The 26,074-nt window shown below is 37.8% G+C and overlaps 1 protein-coding gene across 1 annotated transcript in view; it reads left to right on the forward strand.

Annotated features, from left to right (window-relative positions):
- Positions 1-25,257, forward strand: part of LOC117826231 (adenylate cyclase type 1-like) — a 44,741-nt gene extending 19,484 nt beyond the window's left edge. Inside the window, 17 exon segments of the mRNA XM_034702160.1 lie at positions 9,288-9,415; positions 11,361-11,488; positions 11,491-11,518; positions 12,259-12,400; positions 13,618-13,773; positions 18,061-18,258; positions 18,345-18,442; positions 18,573-18,657; positions 19,587-19,676; positions 20,440-20,702; positions 21,459-21,585; positions 21,918-22,034; positions 22,176-22,322; positions 22,417-22,515; positions 22,607-22,721; positions 22,843-22,967; positions 23,160-25,257. Of these exon segments, the coding sequence (XP_034558051.1) occupies positions 9,288-9,415; positions 11,361-11,488; positions 11,491-11,518; positions 12,259-12,400; positions 13,618-13,773; positions 18,061-18,258; positions 18,345-18,442; positions 18,573-18,657; positions 19,587-19,676; positions 20,440-20,702; positions 21,459-21,585; positions 21,918-22,034; positions 22,176-22,322; positions 22,417-22,515; positions 22,607-22,721; positions 22,843-22,967; positions 23,160-23,582 (2,469 nt within the window). The 3' untranslated portion in view covers positions 23,583-25,257.
- The last annotated feature ends 817 nt before the right edge of the window (positions 25,258-26,074 follow it).

Here is a 26,074-nt window from a genome sequence, read left to right on the forward strand (position 1 = left end):
ATTTTATGGTTGTGGAAGCTGACAGAGTAGCCTGCGTCACACACACAGTGCATGTGAATGCAAAGAGAAGTTCTGATAATTCATTGACAATTTTTTGTATTCTTGATATTTTCCCTTATTTTTTACTGTTCTTAAAATATATGTTTAATCAGGAAGCAACATTGACAGAACTATGTTTCCTGTTGAATATTTTATCAACTAGTTTGAGTGACAAGGAAAATGCAAATCCTCACAAATAAGTTGAAATCATTCAATTTCAGGCAACTTCTTGTAAGGAAAATGTTTTTGAAAATATTCCCAAAACAGTGGGGTAAATATAGCAAACCAAAAGTTTGCACCAAGCACAGTGTAATTCTTCAAAAAGTTAACTTTGAAAAACGACTTCCAACTACTTGTGAAGGTCATCATTTGTTCATCTGCAGGTTTGCATGATTAAAATATCTAATGCCAAGAAAAACATAACAAACGCAACTTGTTAAGATGCTAATAATACATTATTTTTAAACAAAGCACACAGAGCGTTCACTGCCCACACTGTGACAGCTGCCTGCTGAAAGCTAAAGCTCTGGGTATAAACACATCTCAAATAACCCTGTTTGGGTTTGTTTCACAAGCAGGTGCAGGGATCACTGTCGAGTTCTGCAGTTCCCCTCAGACGCCTGCGAGCTGAAAACTGTGGACTGAAGCAAAACCCAAACCAAATACGACAGCTTGAGGTCTTGAAGGAGGAGAAGAGAGGAAAAGTACTGTTTCAAAATACAAAAATACCAAAACAACAATGGCAATGGTTGCCATTGAATTGAAAATAAAAAAACTTGTACAAACCTTTATTAGATACATTTGAAAGGAGCAATCACAAATATAAAAAAAGAATGATCAAATGAAGCACTAGATGAACCTTATATTTTACCATAAACTCAGAATAGGTGTCTGGGGACTTTTTGAAGAGGAACTATCCACTTGGAGTTCCCAATTGAACCCAATGGGGACTTTTCTTTGTCTTCATTGCACCGCCATGGTGATGGCTGATATGAACCTTAAAAATGACATAAGCTGGCCCACAACTTTACAAAGTTGAATTACCAGTCTTGTTAATGTAACCATACAAGGAGCAGCTTTCAACACTGCGATTGATGATAGAATCTAAAAGCCAGGCTGTTGAGCCCTTGGTGCCTGCTTCACCGGTTTAGCATCCAGCCTAGCATACCCTTGCTGTTATATTTTTAAACTTCTGCTTTGGTTGTTGTGGTCTTTTATTTTTTGTAGTGTTATTTGAATTTTTGCTGTCTGCTCACAGCACTGCTTCACAGGTGGATACCCAGATTAGCAACACTGATGATAAATAGATTTTGTATCTCCTCTGTTGCATTAACACTCCATATAGCTTGCACTTCTTTGTCGGTCAATTTGTTTGCGTTTTTGTATTTCTAATGATTTTATGGGCTTTTACTGACTGCTATTTTGCTATGGTTACAGGGAAATCTAAAAATGGAATTTGGTGGCACTGAATTAGCTCTGGTGTTCTACCAATTAATGTACACTCATGTAGGGACCAATAACTGTGCACTTGCATCACTCAAAGTCCCTCTTGTGCTGGGAGAGAACCAACTCTGAAACAGGAATTAAAAAGGTCCCTCTAAACTAGGCTCTAGGAACCAAAATAGATAATAGTTCCTGCAGTGAGGAATCAATGAAAAAAGCAGAGGGTTCATACAATTCCAGAAACTATGAAAGTGTTCCTCAGGTCCAAAGAAAGGAATACGCTTTTTGTGCCACAGGAGACAGATATCAAGCTGTGTTGATTTTTGCATTTAATATCTTTACATTTGGTAAATGCTTTTCACATCACATGGAGATTTCATATCTCCTTATTTATACTCTTGTCTAATACATTCCTGCAATCATGCTTTACAGTTCCATGCAAATATTTCTTCCACTGTACAAAATACCCTGTAATATTCTATCTTAGCATTGTCATAATGCTACACACCATGTATCTCTTAAAATGCCCAATTCAGAGCTGCAGCGCTAGAAGGATTTTAAAAAGTGGTCCAAGGAAGGAAAACTGGTGAACCAGGGAAGGGTCATGATTGGCAAAAGCTCATTGTATGAGGGGGGTAACGACGGGCCCATGGACACTTAGACAAGAGTTTCTGGAGCTCAAGTTGCTGAAAATGTTAGTTAAGGTTCTGATAAAGCAATTTAATAATGCTTTTCAAAGCTAAAGCCTTTTCTGTTTTTGTATTAGGAGAGACTCCCCTTGATTTTACAGAATGCTTCTATTTTAAAGTTGTGCCCAGGACAGTCATTTGGTGAAAAGTAGCTTGAATGCTACTTTATTCAAACTTTGTTCGTAAAAAACTGTCATTAAATATGTTGGCTGCAGGTAAGCTATGATAATTATTCAATAACATCAGGTTACAGGGATATCTTATCTTGTACAATCTCCCAATCTCTTACATCTCTTTCCATCTCTGTGTCACTGTCTCGGCTCAGCTGGAGTTATTTAACAGATAATTTATTGATAGGACCAATTCCCTGACACCTGTATAGCACCCAAAGTATCCCTGATAGTATTAAAAACGTACACAAAACAGAGTCATGGTTAATTACGGTAGACAATTCTACTAATGAAATAACATACGTTTAGAAGAGATAAAATCCAGTCCCTCGCTCTTCCTCCTGTCCTCGGTCTCAATCAGCAGACTGCTGTAGTATGTCTAGCTCCACTGTTAAGGGTCAGATAGGTACGCTTGGTAATCCAACGAAAGGTGCCAAAAAGTAGGATGATACAGAACTTTTGATCATGATAATGCTAACAAATGCATACCATGCTGTACCAAACTGGTACTGCTTGATGGAAATGCAGCTTTTGTTTGGATAAATCCATTTCCCTACAAAAATTTGTTTAGTCATTCAGACCAGAAGAAGAGGGCTGAGTGTAAAATTTGGTGACTACTTTAGAAAACTGATCTACCTTTTTCAGCCTCCCTTTGTGTCCCCTGAATTTATTTATTCATTGTTCATAATTTGCATGCTTTCATTTTTATTTCAAAATAAAATGCTTCTGAATGTTTCATTGATCAATGGTTTTCTATTTCAATAGAATTCCCACTATGATTTTTGTTAGATGCTGAATTCATGAAAGGCTGTGTGTGCAACAATGACACCACAATGTTCAAAATCACAAGTGCTCTTGGCCTTTTCTACTGTTGTATCAGAGAAAAAACTGACAAAGACATTTAAGAGTGAATAACAGAATCAATTGAATAAATTATTTTGTATTTTGTATAATAGAAATGATTCGCCTCTTCATATAATTCTCAGTGCAGTTCATCCCAAGCAGTATCAGATGTATGCTATCTTTTTCAGCTACACCATAATGGTAAATGCAGTGTGAGAGTTCTGCTGTCAAGAGTATTCAGTAGTCAATAAGATGGAAACACTCCCATCTTTGTAAATAACTGGTTTTCAAACTGTGAACATTTATCTTATTGGTCAAATCAGTTATTTATTTCTTCATTTAATGGGTCTACTTCACAGGTCCCTGACACCAACTCACCCAGCCCACCAAGCTGTGGTTGGGGGGAGGAGGTGTCGATACATTATTATTTGTTGCTGCACATAAATCATTATAAATGAAATAAATCAATAAAAGAGCTGTTGGCTAAAGGGTGAAAAAATATCCAGGCATGAAGCGGAGGAAAGTTGAGAACTCTTGTCGCACGTTTAAAGATTTTGGGCCCAACTGAATGTCCTGCTAATGAATCATTGTGGGCCTTTACTGATGAAATGCTGACTTAAAATACTGTGACTCAATATGGCATTGATTTTTAATATTTTTTCCTGAACTTTATGCAATGGTCTGCTAGAAAGAGTATAAATGTTTCTAAAATTTGCAATAAATCTACAACATCAGGAAATTAAAATATAGATACAAACAACATGTCCTCTTAAAGCCACAGAGCTACAAAAGTGGAACCCCTTATCTTAAGCTCCATCAGAAACATGTACACAGCACTGATCTTTGTCTTTATCTGAAAGGCAGCTCACTGTGTGTGCTTCTGTCTCCTTTGGGGACATGTGGGAAATGAACTGCTGCTTCTCTCAGCTGCCTCATCATTTCCTTCATAATTATTTCGTAATGCTTCCCCTGCCTGTCTTTGTGTCCTTTTCATCTTCTTGTTTTGTCTGCATGCTTTCAAGTGTTTTCTCGACTTCAACTCTGCAGGCGTACTGATTCACTGTATGTATTATACGTGGTATATACAATAATACACCATATTTTGTTATAGTATAGCATCTTTATTTCATTCTCATTGAAAGCACAAAGGACATTATCACAACTCTGTCAAAACTAAACCCCTGTCTTTTGCACCTCTTCTGTGACAAATGTGAATAGGTGTCACTGTACTCATCTTTTGTCTCTGCTGATGTCCACCCAGATCCCACAATGCTTCAGTCACATGACAGCAGTAATCCAGCTTGTGACTGAATCAGCTCCTAAGCCCTCACTGTGCAGATTAGTACAGGAAAAGTACAGAGTAGGAGACTCAGCAAGCACCAGGGCTTTCCCTGCTTCCTATCTTCACCATGCCTCTCTACAGCCCATCTGTTACTGTCCACATGACCTTAGTTAACCTGAAGACACCCGGCATGGTCCATCAAAAGTTTTAGTTTTTAATGTGAAAAATATATAAGAGAATCCTGGTGACTACAGAATTGAAGTGTCATTGCATGGGGTTCCACTTTTAGTTTTATAAGTTAATGGATAAGCTCTTGTTTACAGGATGCCACATGAATAAACAGCCAAATGACCATTCCCTTAGAATCCACTCTAAGGTGTTTTTTTCAAGATGGAACTTTGTACTTAGAATGAATAGCAAATTCTAAAGCAGAGTAACTTTCAAGAGAGGATATTTCAAAGAGACACTCCAAATTTTAAGTTTGTTCACAGAAAAAAGGACTCAGTAAAAGCACTGAGCGTGTTCCACTAAATACTGGTTTAAAATGTTGTAAGTTAAGACAAGATAGAGCTAAAGCTTAAGCACTACTGATCCCTTTGGAGTAATGTAAGTACTAAAGCACCATAAAAAACATACCCCTGCGGTAGATAGAATTAAATTACAATGAATACTAAACAATTCTCTATGACAATAGCATTGCATCAAAGTTAAATGGGGTATACACTACAGTCAGATACTTCATTTCTGATAGTTTCATCATATTTTAAAGAAATATAGACCCTCTGCCCTTTGTTGCAGGTCATCCTCAACTCTCTCTTCTTGTATTTCCAGCTCTATCCATTGTCCTGTCTTAGAAAAAAACGAACATGACTGAAGTTTATAACCCTCTATGATCCGGCTGCACAAATTAATAATAATATAATAACAATTTCTAAGTTGCTTATTGGAGTTCAAATTTGTAGCAGTAATAGCTCTTTACAAGTCATGATAGTTACCTTTTTCCCTCCTGATTTTATATATATTTACTCCCTCAAAGCTATAACTTAGATGATAATGTCCCAATGAATGCAGATTATTCTTGAATAACAAAATTAACTTTTTATGTAAAGCTCCTGTGGGGCACTTTTTTGTTTCAATTTTGGCACTCACTGTGGATAAACTGATACTATTTTTTATGCTTTGTAGATCTTTTCTTGTTTGGTCTATTTTCTATTTTCATTATAACGCAGGTCCATGGCAGTATCAAGACACTTTGTTCTTGTGGTATTGTAAAATTGACAATACCGTTACACCCCTAATATCTGTATATATTATCAGAAGCATGATGCCTGTATGTTACGATTATGAGTCAAATCACTCTGAATCCTTTGTTAGTGTGTACTTAAGAGAGATCTTTAAAGTCTACATCATAATTTGCCCTATATGGCCTCTTTTCTTTGCTGCTTCATGTTCTTCTTTTGTACCTTTGTGTCTAAAAATATATTTAACATGACCAGTACATGTGGGTCCATGCTTCTGAGCACTCAGAAAACTTAACCACATCATGTTACACTAAACAACACAAATTGTTGCTGCTATAGAAAGCCTCAGCTATCTTTCTTTTCTGAAACAAACATGGCGTCCATGTTATAAATAGAGCATCATTCTTGTCTTGTGCCCACCAACGTGAATAATTATGAGTCTTTGTGCTCTTCACATACATGGCTGGTGATCCCATTACCTCCATGGAAACAATAAAGGGTTATGAGAAGGCATCCACAGTAACCCGGTCTCCCTGGTAAAATGAATGTCTGGTGCTCATATCCTCTAATAATGTGTTTTATTTGTAAGCAGCCTTTTCATGCCTCTACTATTGGTCCCTAAAGAGTGACAGAGGACTCACCTTATTCCCGAAAGTGATGTAGCGCTGCATTGTGGGAACCATTTCAATGTTGGTGTATGATTTAAGTCTCAAGAGTTTGTAGGGGATAAACATGCAATACACACGTGAAGATCCTCAGCAGTGTCGTGTTAGAGTCTTATCTGACTTGTTTCAATTATTTCAATAACCATTTCAATGGCACTTATTGATTTTATACCTTCAGTGATTAATTGCATTAATGTTGGTGCTTTCTAGAGTTAGCTTAAATGAATCTGATATCAGAATGCAAGATATAAAGGGATTGCCACCACATGGTTCTAGTTAGCTCAACTCTTATCATTTTTTTCTTCATTGACTAAACTACTAAGACATACCATATTACTTAGTGAGCTCTAGAGTTGCTGTGGGGTGGATTTGTTTAACTTTTGAGTAAGCCAGGTTAGCCATTTCAGTCTGTTTCTAGTTGTGCTCAGCTAAGCTAACTGATTGGACATCTTAGCCTTGTAGTGTCTGGGCATGAAAATTAGATAAGTCTTCTTGTCTCACTCACAGCTAGAGTGAATAGTTAATTCTGAAGTGTTGGAATATTGTGTAATGGTTTTCTTGTGCTTTTTGGTGTTACACTGCAACAGAAAACTTTATAGAGCTATTGTTTAGGAAAAAGCTAGTCTTGACTGCACTGTAAGAGAAACAAAGTTAGTTCAACTTAAAATAATTTGTAACCTGGCTGCCTTAAAATGTTAAATTCAGCAAGCCAAGAAAGTTGTTTCCACTTTTGTCTTAGTTCCTTAAACTTAGTTTTATAAGTTGGGGTGACAAATACAGTGCTGATAAATGAGTTCTATCAACTTCATACTTTACGTTTAATCGACAAGCCTGTTTAGTGAGACCAACAAGCAATTCTAAGTTTCACAAAACCTAAATCTTAGTAGAAACAACATGAAAAAACAAATCAGATCAACACATTTCTACAGGTATGTTGAGTTGTAAAAACATGGAAATGTAACTTGCCTGAAGCATCCTGAGCATCTTGTTGGATCAATTTATAATTAATATTTCTGCAAACATGTCAACATCAATGTTAGCTCAACAAAGTGTTTTTTTGAATCAACTTTCTTTTTAAGGCAGTCAGGTAACTTTTTTCCTGACTTGTTCATCTTACTTGTAACATTACGTTCATGAAAAAAACAAGTACTAGTCATTTCTTAAAACAACCTAAGCCTCATTTTTCAAAAAATACTACATAAAATTATTTCTCAAAGTGGGACAACATTCAAAATACTTTATTTAATGTCAAAACTGACAATAGCTTTTTTGTTTCAAATTGATTTGGCATCAGAATGCTATCATGAAGAATGGATTAATATGGAACAGCCATATGTTTAATATTTATCTAGAAGTAAACACTTAGCTTACAAAACGGTAAGCAGAATAACAGAAGAGTGCTCTCACTATATAAGAACTATGTAGGGATAAAAACAGAAACTAAGTAGTAAAAAGTCTACAAATATCTTACATTGAACATTCTCTTTTAGTAAACACTCAGCTTCTGCACTGCATGCAGAAAAGTATTCAAACATTGATCCAAACCGAGTGTCTCTTGCAGCACATGGGATTGTAAAGGTTGGTCACTCCAGTGACTATAGGGGGTTTTCTATGCATTTGTGCAGGGGCACATACTTACGTCTAGTTGTATCAACAAGGAAATCTATGTTACCTGAACTACTCTGGTTGGACTGATTAGTTGGACACTATTTTACTTGATATTTCAAGTAAACTGACATTTAAGTTTCAACTGATTTGAGAAAGTGAGCTGAGGTAACTTAAACCTAAAATCCCTTTTACAGTGTGAATACCATTTGACATGTCTGAGGATATGACAAGTTATGATGATTAAAACGTTTTTCAAATTAGACGGTTTGCCCGTAGCTTAATCTGGCTTAATCTGATGCAGAAATTGTATTATCATGACTCCTTTTAGCTCAGGTTAGCATATCATGTTGTTATTTTACAGTTCCAAGTCTCAAGAACCACTGGGCTTCCTTATGAGTTATTAATATAGTACAATTATTTTTAGTATATGCACCATTGTTACAGGACACAATATACACACTAAAGCCTAGAAACCAGATATAGCTGTACTTGTCTTTCAACATATTCAACTGTAAATACTCTTAATGTGAGTAGTGATGGCTCGTCAAAAGAGAGTCTGGGATGCCACCCTTGCAGCACAGGCATCCATTGGCTCTTGTTTTGAATTGAAATGGTGCATTCACTCCTCTTAATACAAGAGAAATGAACTCCCTGGGCACAGGAAGGTGCACCCCAAACGTATAAAACACCACCACCACACTTATTTACCACACACACACATATCAAATACAAAGAAGGCCATGTTATGTGATTATATACACAGATGTAATACTGTTTTTATACCTTATATGTGTAATGTGCATATTTTGGATTCAGTTATTGTTGTCCATGAAGAAAAATGCCCCATGGTGTACAATTTTCTAAAACGCTGAGTAATAAAATCTTTATACAAATTACAAAATTATAGTATTATGTTAAATAAATTACAATTTCTCTTCAAATTAAAAAAAAAAAAATCTCAAGAACTCTGCATCGTAAAATCATTTACCTTGAAAGTTGTAGCAAAGGATAGCTTGAAGCACTGCTAACAAATTACACTGATGGATATGGATCAGGGTAATGAGTATAATGGATAAACTATAATTACATGTCAGCATATTTAACTCAACAACAACTACTCTGAGTCACCTAGAGTGAAACCTTAATTACACTAAAAAATTGATGCCTTCGGTACTCGGTTATAATGTTTTTTTAACACTCATTAGTTGATTTTTGATTCATTTCTAAGACTGGAAAGGCCTTGAGTGCTACAGTTGATTTTGTTACTGATACACAAGTTTTTCTTTTCTCTTTTTTTCCATGTGCAGGAGAACCACTGTCGCAGGATAAAGATCCTGGGTGATTGTTACTACTGTGTGTCTGGACTGACCCAACCCAAGACTGACCATGCCCACTGCTGTGTAGAGATGGGTCTGGACATGATTGACACCATAACGTGAGAGTTAAATGTTGTTTCAATCTTAGAAACATTATGTGTAGATCATTACAGTACTTTATAATAATGACACTTTAAAGTATAGTTGTATTAGTGTAAGTGGATGACATCATCATAATATGTCCTTCCATTCAGTAGAAAACCCTTTCTTAACAGGCTTGGTAGAAGTCTATTTAACTGGGTCCATGTGTAGAGATCTTACTCGAGTTGGGCAAACTGCAGCCTTATTAGCCATGTGTGCTGTGAGTGAATTCTAACACTGAACATTTTAGCAAGCATAGCTGCAGTTGGCTGGGACGAAAGGCACTATTGGAGAGAAGAGAAATAAACAATTCTATTGAGCTTGAAAGAGCCTGTTTCTCCTCACATAGCCTGCATGGTTTGGAAGGCAGAAAGAAAAGCACAGAAGAAAGGCAAGAGATACACAGCAGATTCAAGCAGATACTTTCATGGCTTGACTAAAAGTCTGTAATTAAGATCAGACTTTCTTTTTCATACTGATTACATTGAATTGCTCACACAATGAGTCTTTTTGTCTCTGGTCTATTTTAGTGTGTTGGAGAAAAGTGTTTGTTTCATCACTGTGTTTCTGACTGATCTCTATTTTCAAGGAATGCTTGTTTTTACTAATTTACATTATTGTTTAATTTGGAGTGGAAGTTATTGTATCTGAACTCATTCATTTAAAGTGAAGATTGCGTTTTAACACTAAAGATTTTGGTGTTACAGTAAGATATTTGTTAAATGTAACATTAAATGCTTTCTTCAATGCTCAAAACAGACTACTAAATCCAAACACAATAGGTCTTTAAACATCTAATGGGGTGCTGGTTGGCTTGGCTGTTTAGCCAAACCCACAAAGATTATTGTCTTTGGTGCAATTGGTCAGGGGCTTTAGTCTGACCTGCTGCCCTTTGCCACTGGTCATACACTTCGCTCTCTCACCAGTTTCCTACTCAATCCATTGTCCTATCGCTCAAAGGCATAAACCCGCCAAATAAACTTTTAAAAAATAGCATCTAAAAACCAATAGAAATTGGTCTCAACTCAAATGTAAATTCCCTAAAATTGTGTTTAGAGTGGACATGGTTAGATCTGATAGTTGTTACAAAAATGTTGATCAAATTTTAACCTCCAGGACTGCACAGCCCTGAGAAATGGTCTTAACTGCAAACTCAAAGGTCTTGTGACAAGTGCTAGCCAGTTATAGAACAGACTGAAAAATACTACTGATGCTTCTGTATGAGCTGCAAATCAACCAAATCTTCAGCATAAACACTGACTATTTCTATGCAGTTATTTTAATGTCTGATAAACAGCTGGTAGGGGGTATGTGCCAGTTGTTGACTTCATAGACTACTACCATTCCTTTTTTTTCTCGAGGCCAAGCTTTCCACTTCCATTAGTCATTCATTCTCTCAAAGAATAATTCATGATAATATTAAACAATAAGAATAATTATTAAACTTACAAACGTACAAGGCAAAGTCAGCAGAGAAGTAACAAGTACTGCTCTGTCAACAGGGGCTGGCAAAATCAACACTGAAAACTCCTCATAGTAGCTTTAACTGTTTTGTGATAGTTTGAAATGTTATTTTACACTCTGATTTCCTCGAAACTTAATGAGAACTGTCAACATTGATATAAAAAAAGGCATATTCTGCTATTTTGAGTCGATTTCAAGTGGCTTTAAAACATACAATAAAAAAGCAGTAGTGTGCATACTATTCATTCCTTGTGTATGTGTAATTCTGTTAACTGTACTGCCCCATATAAAGTAATGCATCTTGTCATGCGCTGTTAATGTCCCTTTGTGTTTCATTATGTTGTATGTTATTTCTGTGCTGCCTTCTCGTGCTGTGCCTCATTATAGATTCACTGTAGATATAGATTTGATGTGATCTCATGACCTCACCCCAACACTCCACGTGTTGTGCCCCTGCAGGTCAGTAGCCGAGGCCACAGAAGTCAACCTGAACATGCGCGTGGGCTTACACACAGGTCGGGTGCTGTGTGGAGTGCTGGGCCTCAGGAAATGGCAGTATGATGTGTGGTCCAATGATGTGACCTTAGCCATGTGATGGAGGCTGGAGGACTCCCAGGGTCAGTGCTGGTATTTACATGAATCACAGCCTCTGCTGATTTGAACACAGTCACCTTGGTCTGTTTCTATTGCGGAGCCCTTTAAATATATTTTGACTAATAACCTGATCTGGAATTGACTCTTGAAAATCGTTTGGTACTGTATTTTAATGTTTTAATCTTATTCTCATGTGTAATAGGTTCAATTATGGCAGGTTTTGAAACAACTCACAAAAAGACAAACTGCAGGACAAGAGGTGCACTTACCTTAACCATACAGTTGAATTTTTCAGATTACTGACCTTATTTTGACTGCTGACTGTAATGCTTTAATTCAGGCGACCTTTCTGTCTCCCGGATATCAATTTCACTTTGAAGTTGCGGTATATGCAACTATTTTAAAGGATCTCATTGCTTGCATAATAATGTTTTCTATTCAAATAATGGAAAAATGTTCAAATGGTAAAATTGTATTCTTAAAAAATTACAAAAAAAGGTAATACAGATCATATCAGTAAAATGTTTATTCATGGCATATTTAAAAAAAAACAAAACATGCCAACTGTAATATTATTATTTTTTGTGGTTATGTGCATTATAATGCAAGTCAGCAGTGACATTATTAGCTAAACTTTATCAAAATACAACCAAAACCACACTCTGCAAAGTTATACCAAAACAACATTTAGAGGAGACAGTGTCCGAACTGTCATGATACTACTGCTGTTAAGTCTCCTGTCTCTCTTTCTTGTGCTCTTCAGGAAAGTCCACATCACCAGATCTACTCTGGAGTGCCTAAATGGAGATTACGAGGTGGAGCCTGGAAATGGCCATGAAAGGAACGCCTTCCTCCAGAAACATGAAATTGAAACCTTCTTTATAGTGCCATCTCACCGACGGAAGGTACCGTATTGTGATTCTGTTTTTCAGCAAGCTGTTTTCTGTAAGCTTTATATTTCCACAAGCTCTTAACGGAGGAAAATGACCAAGATGACAGCAGCAGTTTATCCTCAGATTACACTTTTGTCATGAATTGGCCTCATTTGAATTTTTATCACCCAAACAGTGTGCTGAACACACGAGCAGAGCTTCTGCAGGCTGCATGCTAATCCATATTAAGCTACACTTCCGTTTGTGGTGATTCAGAGTAGGTTAGGTTTAAAAAACAACAGGCTTATCTTGTGTTTTTTTTCCATGCTAAGATGTATGATAAAAGACGCTTGTAAATATAAATCATTTGACTTTAGCAACACACAACACATTTGTTGTTGAGCTGATCTCTCTTCCAGCCCGTAATGGATTGAACTGAGGCTATAGAGACTGAGAAATAAAGGAATCAACAGCCCAAGGCATCTATCATCTCAATTCTGCACAGTTCAACAAACTTACAGAGATATACGTGTGTGTCAATGATTGCACATAAACACGCACATCTCCAACAGATGTTGCAGCTGGAGAGGGAATTTCAGTCTTGTCTTTGCTCTCCTTTCCTTTCCTCTCCTCCCTTCTCCTTCTTCCTCTTGCAGCAGGTTTTATGTTATGCAAGTAAGGGCTTGTGCATAGGTTACATGGGTCCTTTTGCGAACCTGTAACATCCCAGTTGCGTGTTTTTTCCCTTTGATATGCAGGAGACTTTGGTAATCCTCTTAATAGAGCTGATGGTTAGGCTTCATCAAAGACATGGCTCACAGATTGATGCTCCTTCACTAAGCTGTGTTAGATAGGCTTCTGCTCACTCTGCTTTTGTGCCTTTAACTACTCCTGCTTAGGGACACACTGCTAACTTTGTGCATCAAACAAAACATATGGTTCCTTCTAGAAATGGCACTTCTATAAACTCTTAAATATATGCTCTTTTTAGAATAGCTTGAAGAGAAATCAGGGCAGCAAGGTGCCAAAACTGTAAAAATCACCTGAGGGATTGACCTACCTTATTTTAACCTCTTTTTAGTTAACCTCCACAGCCTGATGATAACGAATGCATGCGTCTGCGTGTGTGCATAAGCATGTGTGCACATACATACTGTCTATAGCCTGTGCATGATTAACCTTACATAAGACATATCACTGTGTGGGGTATCATGACTAAATCCTTGTTCCCGTTTCTTATCTGGTGGCAGATATTCCCAGGATTGATTCTTTCGGATATAAAGCCCGCCAAAAAGATGAAGTTCAAAACTGTGTGCTACTTACTAGTGCAGCTTATGCACTGCAGGAAGATGTTCAAGGCTGAGATTCCCTTCTCCAATGTCATGAACTGCGAGGACGGTGATAAGGTATCAACTCTCAGTGTCTGTGTTGACGTTTCTGTGTTTGTTCGTGCTGTGAGTTTTTGCATAAATGGAGATAAAGAGACAGTCTGAATGTGTAGTTGTTTGAATTACATTGACTTCTTAGTGCCCTCAAAGTGACCTGATGTGTTTATTTAAACCACTACCCAAATATATCTTGACCTATTTATGTCAATGTGTAAGCATTATAGCATAGGGTGGTATCTATTGCAATGCAAGGAAAAGCTACTTATCTCAGGTGACACAACATTTCAAAGAGCTGATTATGAGGAGTTGGCTGTTCAACATGCTGACTTTTTTTAAGCTAAAACAAAGGTTCTAAAACTCTCAGATTATTTAACTTAATGTACCAAGCTGAGATTCCTAAGTAAAAATATTTACAACCATAGTTATTATTAAAAATGTTGGAGAGCTGAATTTTTGGTCTTAGTCTTGTAAGATGAGAGTGCAGCAAGCATATGACACAATGTCAGGGCCGGCTAGTGCCTTTTCGCTATTTTTGTACTCTGCCATAATTTAAAGAATTGATTTATCTGCTTTAATCAATGACTGAGAAGGTTGGATCCAGCAGTATGAAGCTCCAATAAAGTTCACACAATGTTGGACATTACATCACATGCATTCTATGTTGCTAGAATTAACAATTTTATTCAAGTTATCAACAGATAACTTTGTACAACATTGCATTGTTGTGATAGTAATATAAACGTAAATAAGTTACAGACAAACAGCATTTTTTTAGGGCCTCTAAATAAGAGTGTAGTGCTCCACAAAGTAAAACTCAAGTATCACTAGCCTTATAGATACAGGATTTGGGACTTGCTGAGCTAAAACTTTATTATAATAATAATAATAATAATAATAATAATAATAATAATTATTATTATTATTATTATTATTATTATTATTATTATTATTATTATTATTATTATTATTATTATTATTATTATTATTATTATTATCATCATCACCAAAACCCTCATTTGCAGTGGTCCTGAGATACAGACAGCAATAGAGCAGATACAAATAAAATCAAGCAGTTACAAATAAGTATTACAGAAGGTAAGGGAGTATTAGTAAGAAAGAAACATGAGTAAAACATGGACTTTATTGTATTAAGTGAGGAAAATGCAAAAAGTAATGATGAAATATATAAAGTAATCTAATAAAGTATAAATAAGTAGGATAAATTGGACTATTTACATAATAATGTTACAAAGAACAGAGATGTGGATCATTCAGGGGGTCTTTTAAAAACATTTCAGGGAGTAACTGTGTGTTCATGGAGTTCTTCATACTTCTGTGAACTCGTGGGCAGTAGATGTTACCCCGTGTAAGAGACGCTTCCTCACACAGTAATGTAACACAAATGTTCTTCATCACCTCAATGAACACTATAAAATGCACTCTTGCACCACACAAGCTGGAAATCAGGACACACAGTCATCCCCACATAAAACCCCTCGTTAAGTTTACACTGACTGGAATCTGTTTTTGTGCCCTGCAAATTAGATAATTTAGCCATTACTCAGCTTAGTAGGAATTAATTAAGGGTTCCTGGTAATTCAAAAGGCACTAGAGATACAGGTTTGATTCAGTTTATAAATATAGAACTTTCATGTCTCAATACTAAGGTAGGTATTGACATTCATCTGTAATCAATCAAGCTTTATTTATATAGCACCATACATATATATATATATATATATATATATATATATATATATATATATATATATATATATATATATATATATATATATATATATATTTATATAAAGGATTTAGAAGTAGAGATCAGAGGAAGAGACAAATGCAAGCCAACAGCGATAAAATATAATTTAAACAATTAAATGTAAAGAGTTAAATATCAATTAAAGCATTAAAATAACAGTAAGAATATAAAAAAGTGTGAATAAACAAATAAAAGGGATAGGATAGAGAGTTCTAGATCCATGAAAACAATATAAACAGGAACAAACTCAGCTTGCTGTTCTGTCATACACTATATTCCCCTCACATACATGTACTGTACTGTCAGTGACACAGCAGCCTGGCTAAATGCCAAAGAGCCGGTTTGACCTTGTGTGTCTGAAGAGAAATCCTGTGGCCTGGCAGCCCTACAATTCTTGCACCAGCTGTTTTAATCCAGACTTTCAGGTGTGTGTGTTTGTGTATGCGTGTGTCTATGTGTTCTTTGTATTTTTCTCTATGTCAAAACAAAAAAATAAATGCACTGTCATATTGTAAGATGATATTTACGTACATACACATATACACTTACACTTCATTAAAGTAATGTTCTTTTTATTTGAGGGTTAAGGCTGTGATAAGGGTTGAGGTGAGGTGTATAAACTTTAAGGTTAAGGTCAGGACAAGAACCCAGGGTGTTAATTCATGTCAACACAACAACCTCACACAGATAGAAGAGCACGTTTGTGTAGCACAGATAGTTTTAAATATAAAATTGCTATATATTTTCATATGTCAATGTTTTTTTCTGTATTTTTTAAACATTTAGAATAGAGGCTTGACTAACAATCATGTCTGCTGCATCCAGTGGATCTTTACTTAGCACTACATGATAGTATGATATCTGCCCTTGAATCTATGTAACCTTTAACAACATGCTGTCTTTGTAGACAGAAGTCAGCTTAGTATAAAATAGAAAAAAAGAAAAGTGGGGACAGCTTAAGTGATACATACACCTTCCACTGAAGAGTTATTTCACATTCAGACCACACACACTTGGGTTGCGTGAAATGATATATGCATTCAAGACACGGAGGGGAGTGATATGAAGGACCAGGTATGAATGAAAAGGATTTTTAGTGCAGCAGATATGGCTGCATGCTGCGCCCTGTGCTGCGTCGAGCACAATATGGAGCATAAGAAGAAGTCAGTATCTGCAGGTCAAAGTGTTGCTGTTTCATAAATAAAGCAAGTGTGCGAGGGAGGTGCAGAGATGGAAAATAAGGATAGAAATAGGAAGACAGAAGAAACACTGCAGGGAGTAGGTAAGAAAAGATGGAGCATGGTGCGAGGGAGAAAGTGAGCATGAACAAACAGAAACAGGAAAGAACTTGATTGTAAGTTTGTAAGTGTAGACAAAAGGTGAAATATACAGATGATGAAAGGGAGGATAAGCTGTGAAGAAGAATAGAAGAAAACAAATAGAGGTAAGGCAGATTAATGATGAATAAGTGAAGAAAGAGAAATAAACTGTAAAAGGACAGAAGAGTAGTAAAAAGGAGTATATGAAAGGGGGAGGATTAGAAGGAAGTAGGGAAAAAATGTTAGGAAGTAGGAAAGGAATAAAGAAGTATCAACAAGTGAATGTGGAAGAAAAGGGAAGAAATATGTCTGAAAGGACATCTGGAAGCTTGAAATTAAGTAGAAGGAAGAAAATGCAGGAAGTTGGAAAGAAAAGAGGAAATACAGAAAAAAGGAGGCATATATAGTTGAAGGAAAGAATTAAAGGAAGCAGGGATGAAGATAAAGAAGGAGAAAACTAAGGAGAAAATTAAGAGAATCACACAAAAGCAGAGAGGGAGGTAAGGACAATAAAAAGAAGCAGGAAAGGTAAGAAAAAGAAGAGATAAGAGGATAGAGAAACGGATATTGAAACAGAGAAAGGAAAAATGGAGTAGCTTAAAGGTGGATAAAGGGAGTGAAGGAACAGGGCAGAGGGCTGCAAGGAAAGTATGTAGAAAGTTGGTAAGTACTATGATTAAAAAAAGGGAAAAGAAACAATTTAAGGCAGAAAAACAAAAGCTGGAAGAGACAAAAATAAGGAAAAGGGGCAAGTCAGTGAGCTGCACACATTTATGTAATGTAATGGACTCATGAACACTCTCCCTCGCCCTCTGCTCCCCTAATGTGGCACTGAGCTACACAATTCATCCAGCATGCGCTCTTAAATGTACACACATCCACCTACACACACACTTACTCACACACACAAACAACTACTCTGCCATGTTAAGTCTCTGGCCTTGCTCCAATGGCCAATGTTTTGCATAGCTGCTCACTTTGGCTGCAGTAGACACTCAGACTCAGCAGGGTGCATCCAGTAATGAAGTTAAGTGTGAAGGCAATGTCCTAATTTGAAAGTATAATAAGCAGCCTGTGTTTATTGTTCACTGTTATCCAACCCTGTCCTTAATATGATAATACTCCAGTGGTACAAAGAATACAGCACACTGCATTTAAGCTGATTAATTACACTATTGTCTTTTCAAGTTCAACATTTTTCAATGTCTTTTCTTCCAGCGGAGAGCCATGCGAACAGCTCCACAGAAGCTGAGGAACCGCACCAACGCAAACCAGGCGAACGTGATCCAGAGCAGCCCAAGAACTCGCGTCAACCGCTATATCGGCCGGCTGATCGAGGCACGGCAGACCGAGTCAGACACTGCAGACCTCAACTTCCTCACACTCATGTATAAGTGCTCTGAGCGTGAGCAGAGGGTGAGGGATACATATAATGCATGTACAGAGAGATGCTCTGTTGTAATCTGTCACTCACTTGTGTCTGCTCTCTTGTAATGACATAGTACCACCAGGTTCCTGATGAGTACTTCACCAGCGCAGTGGTCCTCTCTCTGATCCTAGCTGCCTTGTTTGGCCTTGTCTATCTTCTCATTATACCACAGTATGTTCAGCAATTTATGTAGCTGTTCTTTCTCCTTTACTTTCTCCATTTTGTTCTTAAACTGAATTTTAAAGTTTCACTCTCTATAACTAACTGTCTCCATTTTCCCCTCTCTGTTTTTCTCACTCAGGGGCACAGTGGTACTAGTTCTTCTCGTCTTCTGCATCTGTTTCCTTGTAGCTTGTATCATGTACCTGCATATAACTAGAGTACAGGTAAATAAAGATGCTCTCTTACCCTTCCTAAACAAACTCTCTCTTTTATTTACATTTCACCTGATAGCTTTGAGCAGACTTGCATGATCTGGTGGTTACCAGAGCTTGCTTCTTTATTGTTTTGTAGTTATAATTCTTCATCTTCTTTTTGCTGACTAAAGAGGAATATGTTATGGTATTATATTGTATGAAGTCCCATAATTGGCTGCAAAATAACTGTCTAAGACGCTCTGCAGCGTTAGGGCCTATGTGCACAAGCATTAGTTTTTGCGCTTGCAATGCCCCAACCTCAATTTCAGAGCACTTCTAAGCAGCCCTTACTGTTGCTTGATTACAAAAGAGTGTGTTTTCCTCCTTCTCTCAGTAGTGACTGTTGAGTGTATTTTGTTGACAGAGTTGATATCAGAAGTCCGGCCCTTTCTTGATTTCATTAGTTGGTGACAGAAAAGTAAAACTGACGGTAAGGTAGTTTTTCCAAAGTTGAACTATTGTCAACTTTGGAGCGATGTGACTGCAGCAACAAAAATATGCTGATGCTGAGGGGGATTTTGTCCCCTGGACACTGATTTTAATTTGTTTTGTATAGAAATTAGACACTGCCAATATAAAAAACAGTGTTAGTGGATACAGGTCCTTAAAGCTCAGACGGATTGTCTATTCATTTCTGCTCTTGTACAGGTTCATGCAAATTTCAAAAGACCACACTAATTTAAACTATAAACCTTGCAGGTTTATTTTCTCCCTGTTTTTCACACATCTTTCACCATTATTCACACATGCTGTACTATTTTAGCAGCTACTAACACACAATGTCCTATCGTAATCTTCAAATGTGCAAACACATACAATCTATATTTGGTTAATACACTTTTATGTTCTCTTGCTGTACAGCTCCATCTAAGTGTCTTTGTTTTCCTCTTGTCTCTTAGTGTTTTCCAGGGTGCCTGACTATTCAGATTCGCACTGCTCTCTGCATTCTCATAGTGCTCTTAATCTACGCTGTGGCCCAGGCCTGTGTGGTAAGTAAGAAAGGGAACAATGCCTTCAACAATGTTGCACCACACTGGGATACCTAGAAGGATAGGGTAGATAATGTTACTGTAGATGAGGAAATCAAAGGAGCTAAACATGTAATAAGCTTTTTAATATTCTTCAAAACAACCAATGCCATTTGGGAAAAAAATACATGGATGCTCTGAGCCTAGTGTAGAACATAAGATAGCGGAGCCTCTTGTGGCTGAAACAAATATTACAACAACCCCCCCAAAATACAAAAAACAAAACAAAGAGTGCATATTTTTCCAGTTTCTTTTCCACCAGTCTATTTTTCCACAGAATATAAAAAAGCTCAGAATTATAACCTGTTTTCACAGGTGGAAAAAAACCAAGAATAATAACCTCTGCAAACTTTTTTTCACAGATTCAAACTTGTTTTATCACAAGGGAACAATCACAGACAACTTTTTTAGCAACCAAGCCAAACAACTTTTCCTCCACTTGTTTCACAGATGAAAACAGAGAAACTTCTATGCCAGAAAAAACTTTTCCCCCTTACCTTAGCCACAAACAAAGGAGAGAAGATACTCCTGATGAAACCTAAAGAAAGAATTTCTCACATCTTTTCTTACTATACAGAAAAAGAAAATACAATCATGTACAACTCACTGTCATTTTAGGAAGAGTGAAGACAGGGCAGGCTGTGAGAGCATCAATCAAAGCTTTCTCTTCTTTAAGTATCTTATCATTTCATGCCCATGTATCTTCTTGTTTTCCCTCTGTCAGGTGGGCTGTATGCCCTGGCTGTGGGGTAGAGCCAACACCAACAGTTCCATCATCATCATTGATGTGGACGGTGGTGCCAACCAAACCATGGCAGAGCTGCCTTGTGACGGTGCCCGATACGCCTTTCTGTCCTGTGTGGTGGGCACGCTCACCCTGGCGCTTTTCCTGCGGGTCTCCTGGCTGCCAAAGATGGCGCTAATGCTGCTTCTGGGGGTGCTGTACATCACCGTGTTGGAACTCAGCGGCTTTCGCAAGACTGCAGGGTGAGGTTCCCGGCACAACATGACCACAGAAACACTCATGTAAAACATTTTTCATTTCTGTCCTTTCCTGAAGTCGCATGACAGGAACACAAACATTTTATCAGAGCTTACAGTGAGAGCCCCCTGATCTAGTTATGATTGTGCGTCATTCGAGTAGCAGAGGCGAAGATTGGCTGTGAATATCAAGCGAAGGTTTTTGTGTTTGTTTTACAGGGAACAGATAACCAGGAGTTTGGGAGAGCATTTACTGTACATGTGCTTAGATATATGTGAGTGGAGGAGTCTTTGCTTGTGTACAGCCCACATGCTCTTTCATTTTCCACCCTTTTGAGGCAGCACATGTGCCCATTAGTTCCAAATCAGAAGCCTGAAAGGACAATGTGGGCTGGATGATGGGAATGGGCTAGCTTTGTCCACCCAGTACAGAGGGGCCTGGCCAATTTTATTTGAGCTTGGATCATAAAATGTATCCTTAAAAGGAATGTTGTTGAATTTGGCAAAGCAAGTCAGATAAAGAAGACTTTTAAAACTAATTTTGTTTAGATGCAGTCAACGGTATAAAACCATATTGTGAAGATATTCAACCTCTTTCATTTTGTTTAACTCTGCCTTTGAAAAAAGTATATTTTCATCATTTCTTAAGCAAGACTTAACCGTGATTTCTTTTGACACTGTGGGGGGTCCATCCAAACCATCCTATGTAGTTTCCTGTGTGGTCTAGTCCACTGCTGACGTGTGTGTTGGTCTCTTCCACAGTGGGGGGTCCCTCCACATCTGGGGCTATGAGCCCATCCTGTCTCTGTTGCTCTTTGTCAGTGCGCTGGCCCTCCACTCCAGGCAACTTGACCTCAAACTACGCCTGGACTTTCTTTGGGCTGTGCAGGTCAGGAAGTGTGTGTATCAGTGTGTTAGTGAGTCCGAAAGATGCTGTAGAGGATGAGAGACACATTATCAAAGTATGGTTTGAGAAAGAAGTGTACTTTATTTAAATTGTAGCTTTGTTATCAGTAAACAATTAGTTCGTGTTTGGAGGATTTGTATTTTAGGCTGCAAGCTGTCTCTTCTTTAGTAAAATGACAGTAAAAGGCTTGTACTACTGTTCAGGACTTACTGTCCATGTTGGAAGGCTTTTGAGGTTTTTTACTGCCTCCAAGTGGTGGATGTGTGTATTTTACGGCTGTATCTGTTCACTGACTGTGCTGCTCTCGCTGACAGGCCGAAGAAGAACGAGACGGCATGGAGAAAGTCAAGCTGGACAACAGGAGGATTCTTTTTAATCTTCTGCCCGCACACGTGGCTCAGCACTTCCTGTTGTCAAACCCCAGGAACATGGTGAGCCTCGCTAATAGACAGGCAGACAGACAGACAGTCAAACAGGTAGATAAAGAGACAGAAAAACAAAAATCACTACAATAAAAGGATGTATCAGGACCTGTTTTATACTTTAATTCTGTGTTCTCTCTTTTCCATTAGGATCTGTACTATCAGTCGTACGCTCAGGTTGGTGTCCTGTTTGCATCCATCCCAAACTTCAATGATTTCTACATTGAGCTCGATGGCAACAACATGGGAGTGGAGTGCCTGAGACTTCTGAATGAGATCATCGCTGACTTTGATGAGGTGGGTTGCAGAATTTTTCCTGACTTTATAAGATTTCTTTGCAATTTGTTGCATTTTCGCGTCAAATTTATTCTGATGCATATTTTTTTTGCAGCTTATGGATAAGGAGTGCTACAGGGACATAGAGAAGATCAAAACCATTGGCAGCACATACATGGCAGCTGTGGGCCTCGTCCCTACCATTGGCACCAAGGTGACATATACTTTTTTTTTCCAGTTTGCACATTTATAAATGTATTTAGTGAGTTAAAATGAAGGCAATAAGAAGGATGATCCCCCCTCAGGCAAAAAAATCTGTTTACGACCATCTGAGCACGATAGCAGACTACGCAATCGAGATGTTTGACGTATTGGACGAAATCAACTATCAGTCATACAATGAGTTTGTTTTGAGAGTGGGTGAGTATGCCCTTGTAATTAAACCGTGAACACAACCACAAATTAAGTCCCAAAGTATCAACAAGAAACCTCAGTTTGATGTTGTTTAGAGTTTGTTTTACATTTCCTTGTGTTTGTGTAGGGATCAATGTGGGTCCAGTGGTTGCAGGGGTGATTGGAGCACGGCGACCTCAATATGACATCTGGGGGAATACAGTCAATGTGGCAAGTAGGATGGACAGCACAGGAGTACCAGGGAAGATACAGGTATAAAACACATCTGAAATTCAAAGTTGGAGGGACATATCAATGGGTATATACTAACAATAAAAAAGAAATCACACAAACTACCAGACAATTAGAAAATAATTTGATGTTAAATTGAAGCTCATATAGTGGATGTGCTGTTTTCTAACATGATCATTCGATGTGATCAATCTGTCCTGTTTTCTGATACAGGTGACTGAGGAGGTCTATCGCCTGCTTAATAACAACTACGACCTGGTGTGTCGAGGCAAAGTCAGTGTGAAGGGTAAAGGCGAGATGCTGACCTACTTCCTGGAGGGGAAGGTTCAAGGCGTGGGTACCGTTACCACTTCCTCTGTGGTGCGATCGGCCAGCCTGGCGCGGCGGATTCACTCCTGTGGCAAGACAAGCGTACCGACCAAATTGGGGAGCGTCTCTTCTGCTGCCAGCCTGGCTGCTTATGCCAGCATGAGCAGCAACTTGCAGATGAACACTGCCAACAGCAGCAACAGCCAAGCAACATGCCTGCCTTCATCCTGCGTGCCCGCAGTGGGTGAAGAGGACGAGGAAGAGGACGTAGAGGTGACAGGGATTGAGATTGAGAACGTGGCAGCGGTTGCAGATGTTTCAGTGTAGGAAAAAGGACAGGAACTTTGTTGAAACAATTAAAGAAATCCCTGGTCCAAGGCTGAAAGAAGACAGGGCTGTCCAGGTAATTCCTTTTAATCCTTAGCATCTGGTACAAACCAGAATATGCTCAGCCAGGATACTAACATCCTGAAAAATAACACGATGATGCAGACAATCAAACTTGCTTTAAGGAATATTTACTATGAGAAAAGGAGTGAAGAAGAAAGACACGCAGAATCTGAAATCATCTTAAACAACCCTATACGAGACAATAAGGTTTGTGGTGTTCCTGGGTTCCCTCAGATCCAGGTCTACAGTAACGTGCATCTTTGTTTTATACATATAAAGTACATATTCCATGTACAAGGGATATGTGCATTATTATACAGAAAAAGACTGATCTTGCTATTGCTTTTGCACTGTCTTTCTGAATATGCCAAGGATACATTGCATTATTTACAGTACAAAATGGTGTTGTTTTATTTTATTGGTGTATGTAAGCATGCATGCGTGTATTTGTGAGTGTGTGTATGCATGTGTGATTATTTCTGAATTGTAACGAAACAGCACAAAATACTTCTTTTTTTTTTTAATACTCGGAGCTCACAGGATGAAACAGGCTTTTTTGAGATATATTTACAGTTAATAGTGCATGACTTTTTAAGAGTTGACAGCCATAGTAACGGTACTCCTGTTGAAAGAAAACCAAAGTATTGAGCTTTCCATAGATCTTTAGTTTGACAGCTTTTATTACCTCACCAAACAACAGAGAGAGGAGAAAATATTGCAGTGTGTTGAACACACTTGGTAGGTCGGATGTTACGGATAGACTTAAGGTGACTTTTTAAGACCACAGAGACTGAACAGGGTTTCCTGGGTACCCATTATTCAAAAAAGTTCAATGTAATGAAGCCTAAAACCACAGACAGTAATGGCTTTGATGCTGAGTTGGCAGTAAAAAGAGGGTAAAAGAAGCAGAGAAAGGTATATGAACCTAAAGTGTAATTCTACCAAGCAGCAGTGCTGCTATGGAACTGGTTAATGCCAAAACTGGACTAGTGACAAAGAATGATCAACATCATATAAAGGACCAAACACTCTTAAGTATGGCGCATACATACACGAGGACATCCAGGAAATTATACAACAACACAGTGGAAAGCACATACAGGACTTAGTCACATACAATAAGCACACAGCTTCTTCAAAATGCACGACGTAGTCCTGTAGCCAACGCCTTTTAAACGCTCCATGTACTTTGACACATCTCTGGAGGCTACAGAAGCTTCGGTGCATTGTCTTGGCTACTGTTTCTTTCCTCCATTGATCTACTTCAGTGTTTTTGCTAACTTGAAGCTTCTTTTCTCCAAAAATGTAAGCTATAGCACGTCTCTTTCCTCAGATACAGTCTCAGAAATATGGGGCGATCCAGATATCTTTATTATAGCCTATATCTTTATCATTGTAGAACTTTCACTTTATCTGCTGAAGTGTAAATTTATCATGTTTTTGCCTTACTAAATAAGCTTACAGTGATTGCAACCTGCCTTTTTAGATATACTCACTTTGATATGCAGATCAAACCTTTTTGTAAATAGCCAAAAGCGGCAAACTGTTGTATCTTGTACAGTGTAAAGTTGGGTTATTTGAATATTTTGTAATAAATACAATATTGGTGTATAAAATGACAAATGAGTATTGCTGTGACTGTCAGTAGCAAACATATATTTTTTTTGTTGGACCTTTTCCATGTTAGTTCCATTTTACTGAATTTTATCTCACATGTATTTCATGACTCTTAAAATCAGTTTTCATGGAAGAAAAATGTTGTTGAAAAATGCTTTATTCTGCCTCTCTGGATACTCCCACAGCCAGATGAATATCACCATGTCCCAAACACAGAACGGGGGCTGGATTTGTTTTCCCGGCATTGATCTACAATTGGTCTGAGGTTCACTCAGTGTAACAGTTAAGTCAACAAACACCAGGCTTGCTGCACTGTTTACCAGTACTGTACAGTACAGCCTCTGGGTTATTTTTCTTTAAGAATGATCTAGATGTGAACAATGTGGGTCATTGGTGACCTTGATGTATGCAAAAGCTTAAATAGTGCACTGTCATAGTGAAGTTCATTGACTCGCAGCTACAGTTGACATGAAGCAAGGAGTCATCAAGACTGTAAGGGGTCAAAATAAGTAAATTAGGTTGTGACATTTGTTACTGATTACATTCTCTCAGGTCTTATTCCAATAACCAAGAAACAAATCATTTAGAGCACATTTTTAAGATACTGCAGATAATGTTCTGAGGTTTTGTTTGTTTGTTCAGTAGTTTTTGTTAAGTAGTTCAGTAGTTTTTGTTATCCAGAGCATTTTTTCTTAAAGGAACAGTACATTATATTAATTTATCACTCCTAAGCAGCAAATGAAAGGCAGCCTGTGGAGATTTTTTGTACGTAAACATACTTTTAGGTCTAGGTCTTAGGTCTATTTCATCTT

This window comes from Notolabrus celidotus, chromosome 15, assembly GCF_009762535.1.
Source record: "Notolabrus celidotus isolate fNotCel1 chromosome 15, fNotCel1.pri, whole genome shotgun sequence".
Classification (NCBI taxonomy): domain Eukaryota; kingdom Metazoa; phylum Chordata; class Actinopteri; order Labriformes; family Labridae; genus Notolabrus; species Notolabrus celidotus.